The 6,114-nt window shown below is 43.8% G+C and overlaps 1 protein-coding gene across 1 annotated transcript; it reads left to right on the plus strand.

Moving 5' to 3' along the window:
- The first annotated feature begins 1,717 nt into the window (after positions 1-1,717).
- Positions 1,718-5,454, plus strand: LOC106808861 (organic cation transporter protein-like). The gene is made up of 7 exons (XM_014811751.1): positions 1,718-1,726; positions 2,295-2,405; positions 3,168-3,362; positions 4,028-4,139; positions 4,636-4,804; positions 4,976-5,099; positions 5,338-5,454. The coding sequence occupies exons 1-7, from the start codon at positions 1,718-1,720 to the stop codon at positions 5,452-5,454; spliced, it is 837 nt and encodes a 278-aa protein (XP_014667237.1).
- The last annotated feature ends 660 nt before the right edge of the window (positions 5,455-6,114 follow it).

The raw sequence follows: 6,114 nt of genomic DNA on the forward strand, positions 1-6,114 counted from the left end.
AGTACCACATGATCCATTGTCAAAATGTGCGTCTTGTTGCGATTGTGGCGAGTGACGTTTTTCAGTCTGCTAATACACTGAGGTAGATAAGGATTCGCAAGGCAGAGGTTTAGGGAGGAGACTGTCAGATGATGTTGCGTGTCCTGCGTCCGACTGTTTGATGTTATGTTCTGCAATGACTGTTAGATGAATAATGTGCTGATGATCTGTTCGATGTATGTTCTTATGACTGTTGTAGGATGGTATGTTTTGATGTTGTTAGATGTATGTTCTGATGAACTGTTTGATGTAGTGTGGTTCCATGATGCTTCGTGATGACTGTTTAGTCTGATTGGATGTTTGATTAGTATGTTGATGCTTTTGTCTTAGTATGTATGTTCTGATGACTGTTATGTTAATTTATGTTGATGGACTGTTCTGATGTATTCGTATGCTTAGATTTTGTATGTTCTGCATGACCGTTTAGTATGGTATGTTCTGATGACTGTTATAGAGTGTATGTTTTTTGATGACTGTTATGTACGCAATGTATGTTTTTGATTGACCTGTTAGATGTATCTCATATGTTTGATGGAATTTCACTGTTTTAGGTTGTTAGTTCCTGGTCTTCGTTAGCGTGAATTGCGGTTTTCTTAGGAATATATTTACGGACAGACATCGGTGACATTAAGCGTAGTTTCAACCACAGCTTCAGTGGATTTGTGTGCAATACTAGCGAGAATCGTTCAGAAACTTTAGTTTTGCCATAATTCAGGCTCTTTCCCCGACAACGTTTTTCTTTTCCCTGCCCATATTCGGTTAACAACATTTCAACAGACATACGCGCACACGCGAGCGCATGCACACACGCGCACATGCACTCACTCACGCATGCTCGCGCACACTCTGCATCTCCCGCCCTCTTTCTGTCCCCTTTTCTCCTATCTTTTTCTCTCTCCACCCTGTCTGCCTCCCCCACTCTCTCTCACACACGCGCTCGCACGCACATCTACTCACATACGTGCACGAGATACCTAGTCTCATTCTCTCTCTCATCTTTTTTTTCTCTTCTCTCTCTCGCTCTCTCGCTCTCTCTCTCTCTCTCTCTCTCTCTCTCTCTCTCTCGCTCTTTCGCTCTCTCGCTCTCTCTCTCTTCTCTCTACTCTCTCTTGCTCTCTCTTTCTCTCTCTCTTCTTCTCTCTCTTCTCTTTTCTCTCTCCTTTCTCTTCTCTCTCTCTCTCTCTCTTCTCTTTCTCTTGCTACCCCTCTCTCTCTCTCTTCCATTCTCTCTCTCTCTCTCTCTCTCTTCTTCTTCTCTCTTTCTCTCTCTTTCTCTCCTCTGCTCTTTCCTCTCTGTTCTCTCTCTCTTCTCCTCTTTCTCTCTCTCTCTCTCTCCTCCTCTCTCTTCTCTCCTCTCTCTCTCTTCCTTTTCTCTTTCTCATCTCTCTCTTCTCTCTCTGCTTCTCTCTCGCTCTCTCTCTCTACAAGCAACATTTCCATTTCTCTGTCTAACATTTCGAAACAATTTCACTCCCCTATAATATCGCCTCTGCTCCGGCTTTACTGGTATATATTCACTCCTCTACGATGGTAACATTCGCGTATGCAATCAGTGCATAGTTGCCTCTGATTCTTAAGATTGGTGCAGGCATGATACATATTATGTGTATTATATGTGTGGGTACGTTGCTGATTTTGCGCCTATAGGGACAGCATTAGACGTCCCGATGGTAGACCTATGACGATGGCAATCAGTATCTAGTTGAGACTTTGGGAAGTACCAGAGCGCGTATCTAATATCGCGTGTACTTGCCGGTATACCGAGTTGGACTGCACAGCCTGGCGTTATGTCTTCTCGCGCCATACCCGAACACAGTTCAGTTCAGGGGTGTCACCGAAATCGCACGCACGCACGCACGCCCACACATTAACACTTTGACCGCACGCATGCACGCACGCACGCACGCCGCACATACAACCACACCCACATACACACACACAACACACAACACTACACACACACACACACAACACACCACACACACGTGCGTACTACAGGCCGTTACGCCGGTACACGCTACCTTACGCCACCTACCTATACGCACACAACATATACGACCACGCACAGCACACACACACACACACGACAACAACACACACACACACACACACACAGGACACACACACACACACACACGACACACCACATATATATATATAGTTAGATATATATAGTATAGTATAGTATATATATAAATATTATATTAATATCGTCACTCGTTGCAAAGCTCACTAAACGTTCGTCTGCCTATTAGGCTCTTGATACGCGCGTGCAGGTGTTACTACCTTTGGGCTTGATCATCCGACTCTCAGTCGATGACATCGACTTCAACGGCACCCTTCCGTACGACGACAAGACGTGGCGAGTACAGCAATGCTGCACTTACTTAACGCGCAAACTACCAGCACACAGTTGCCACGTTCGGCAGAGGTCGGCAGTGGAGGAAGTGACGTGCGATTCGCTGGGTGTACGACACGTTCACAATACAAGACGACAGAAATTAAAAAAATCTGACGGCCGCTATGTACGTCCGGCTTATGGCGAATATATATACTAGGTTGATCTAGAATATCATAGTTAGAATATATAGTACATAGATATCAGTAGAACATAGACATAAAATATATATATAGAATATAGAAAATCATTAGAAATATATCTTAGGAAATAGAAATTCATGAAAAGCTCTTATACATTAGAATAATAGATATATACTCTCATAGAAATATCATAGAACAAATATTCTCATAGAGACACTTAGACTACTGGACACCTAGACAGTTGTTAGAAACAGTCATATTCTGCCTCCTGGAGATCTGTCACTAACTACTTTTACGTATTTTGTATTAGTTACAACGCGTAAAAGTGTGTGAAAAACACAAATTTATAGAGGCTGCTGAAACTTCTAATTAGTAATTACATCTAAACCCTTAATAATACAATAATAACTAATAAATAATAATTAGTAATTAAAACCCTTAATTTAGCTAATAAAAAGCTGGACATACGCTGAGCAAACAACAACGCCACAGGCCACAAACACCGCCCAGGAGAGGGCGGTGCGTGAACAATCGGATTTATAGAATTACAAATCGAGTGTTTGACGTTTCTGCTTTTACGTTTGCAGTGGGACTTTGGTTTGCGACCGTTCGGATGTCTTCAAGCTCTCCGGCAACTCCTTGTTTCATCGTCGTTCTGTGGTATAGAAGCCGTGGCAATTTGGGCAGACCTATCGACAGGAACCGCGGCGGAGATCAATCTCTGCCGCTGGCATTCGAAAAATTTTAAAGTCAGCTTTCAGCCGCTCTCTCACGACGAACAGGCACGTCTGTCCTGATAGAACATACATGTCTCTCACGTCGGCACACGTACCTCTGATTCAGATAGAACTTAAATTCATGGCGAGTGGATGTATTAGCTACGGCGCCGGCGCATCACACTCACAACTCACAACACACACACAGACACACCACACACACACACACACACAACACACACACACACACTACACACACACACACAACCGATGTAGATAAAAAAGTTCAGTTATAGAATAAGGGTGTTAAAGTTCAATTGACAAGCTTCGAAGATATAATCTCTTCATCAGATCAGGCAAACATTGGAATATAATCAATAATTCAAAAATAATACAATGCGTTTAAGGATAGATCAAATTATGATACTGATTCACACCAATTTCGCGCGTTGCATGAATACGGACGACAAAAGAAAAATGCACACACTATTATATATATATACACAAAACATCACTACACACACACACACATCACACACAACACACACACACACCAACACACAACACACACACACACACACCACACACACACACACACACACAACCACACATCACACACACACACACACAACCATATGTTTCTTTATATTATAAAATATATATATATATATATATTGCGTGCACGTAGATTTGGCAGGAAGAAGGTTTTGTACTTCAACGTGCTGCTGCAGTTGGTGGCTGGTGTCGCCTGCGCCTTCATGCCAGAGTTTGTCAGCTTCACCATCACACGCGTCATCCTCGGCTCGTGCACCTCCGGTACCTTCATGACAGTCTTCGTCATGAGTGAGTACACGAGTTAGGCGGCAACGTCACGACTTTCCGTGTAACCGTCACAATCATCGTATTAATTGCGTGACCGAGAAACGTCACGTGTTTTCGTGTACACGTCACGATGATCGTATTCATTGCGTGACCGCAGTAACGTCACGGCTTTTCGTGTACACGTCACCAATACTGTATTCTTAACGTAAACGATGCAACGTCACTGCTTTCCGTGTACACGTCACTAATTGCTCACCGTTCAGTAGAGGTGACTATTGCCTTGACAGTAGCGTCGCCATCGTCGCCAATATTACTATTTTCAAATAACAATTAAGACGACGATTAAGACAATGTTTATGATTGCCTCTGATTAATAAATGTAATAAATAAACGCATATTTAATTAAATTCTTGAATTGATTAACGCATGAACGCTGCTGTGGATCCATCGTTCATCGAGTAAATAACAGTAACAATATTTCAGTCAAACATTGATTGGAATCTCGTTTCGTCTGCAGCAAATGAGATGGTAGGCGAGCCATGGAGAGTGACAGGTGGTTTAGGTTTCCAGTACGCGTTCACGGTAGGATACTGCCTCGTCGGTGTCTTTGCCATTTTCGTCCGTGATTGGTTCTGGTTGCAACTGGCTGTCACTGCTCCCGGTCTGCTGATGCTGCCATACTGGTGGTACGTAGCGCCATCTATGATGCTATCTCGATAAAAATCGGAACTGGGAAGAGTAATCGAAGCTGCTTAAATTCATTAACCTGATTCTGACGCGTCGTTTATTTATTTTTTGTCGATAGTTTTTGTGGTATCACACTCGCTAATTTAATTAATTTAATTAATGATTATCAGGTGTACGTCAGAATCGGTGCGATGGCTATTGGCCAACGACAAAGACAACGAGGCCAGTGACCTCATCAGGAAGGCGGCAAAGGTCAACAAGGTCATAGTTCCCGACTACGTCTTCAAGCAGAAGGTAACTATAAATCAGGTGCCTGTGACATCTACAACATGGTCTCTAATATCTGCCCTGTGTATAGCGCACAGTGTTTAGTAATTAATAAACTAACTTGTCAGTAACATTACGAATACATGATAAACGTCTATTTATCATGCGAGCTCTACTTCTGAACAGGATATAACAAGTTTAATTACAGCAGTGCATTTCCGCCAGGGGTCGTTGTCTTAGTCGTTATTATGTTTGGCGTTCGTAGGCGGTAAGAAATGAGGAGGAGGTGGCAACAGCCAATCACGTGCATGCCAAGATGATAGACTTGTTTCGCAACTGGACGACGTGCAAAATTACACTAAATCTGTTCTTCATATGGTAAGATACATGATACAGACACACGCATGCGCACGCGTACAACACACACGCGAACGCACGCACACACGCGCATGGACGCACCCATGCGCACACCAACACACGCACGCACGCACGCATGCACGCACGCACGCACGCACGCACGCACGATGTATGTATGTATGTATGTATGTATGTATGTATGTATGTATGTATGTATGTATGTATGTATGTATGTATGTATGTATGTATGTATGTAATGCATGCATGCCTCATGCATGCATGCCTGCATTATTAGAGCAGCTTATTTAATGCCGTAGCAATGGCGCGCAGAGTCAATACACAAATGGCCTCACTTCGTCTGTCGAATTGTCCAGCATTGTCCCGCGTCCAATGCGTCAGAGACAAAGGTTTGCCTATCGGTATGCTGGCGACAAATTCGTTGATCTAGCAGGCAACATCGAACCGTCCACGCCCGAGTGTCCCCCATCCATGCCTGCCTGTGAACCTGTCCAGTTCTCGCTGCGAGTACAAACTGCGACGTTTGATCCTAGCAATCGTGGAGTCAGTTACACCAGATACGTCGACAGCAGAAGTACACACCCAACCGCAAGTCGCCCCCGCTAAGGTCGAAAAGGTAAGAGACCTACATTGTCCCTCTGACGGCCAGCGAAGAATGGACCTTACT

Source organism: Priapulus caudatus, unplaced genomic scaffold (genome assembly GCF_000485595.1).
Source record: "Priapulus caudatus unplaced genomic scaffold, Priapulus_caudatus-5.0.1 Scaffold310, whole genome shotgun sequence".
NCBI classification, from domain to species: Eukaryota; Metazoa; Priapulida; class Priapulimorpha; order Priapulimorphida; family Priapulidae; genus Priapulus; species Priapulus caudatus.

What these genes read in the sequence shown, in the direction of transcription:
- LOC106808861 (XM_014811751.1), top strand. An exon ending in CGCTCTCTCACGACGAACAG is followed by an intron (nt 3,363 to 4,027) that starts GCACGTCTGTCC and finishes GTGCTGCTGCAG; the next exon opens with TTGGTGGCTGGTGTCGCCTG. An exon ending in ACTACGTCTTCAAGCAGAAG is followed by an intron (nt 5,100 to 5,337) that starts GTAACTATAAAT and finishes TGGCGTTCGTAG; the next exon opens with GCGGTAAGAAATGAGGAGGA.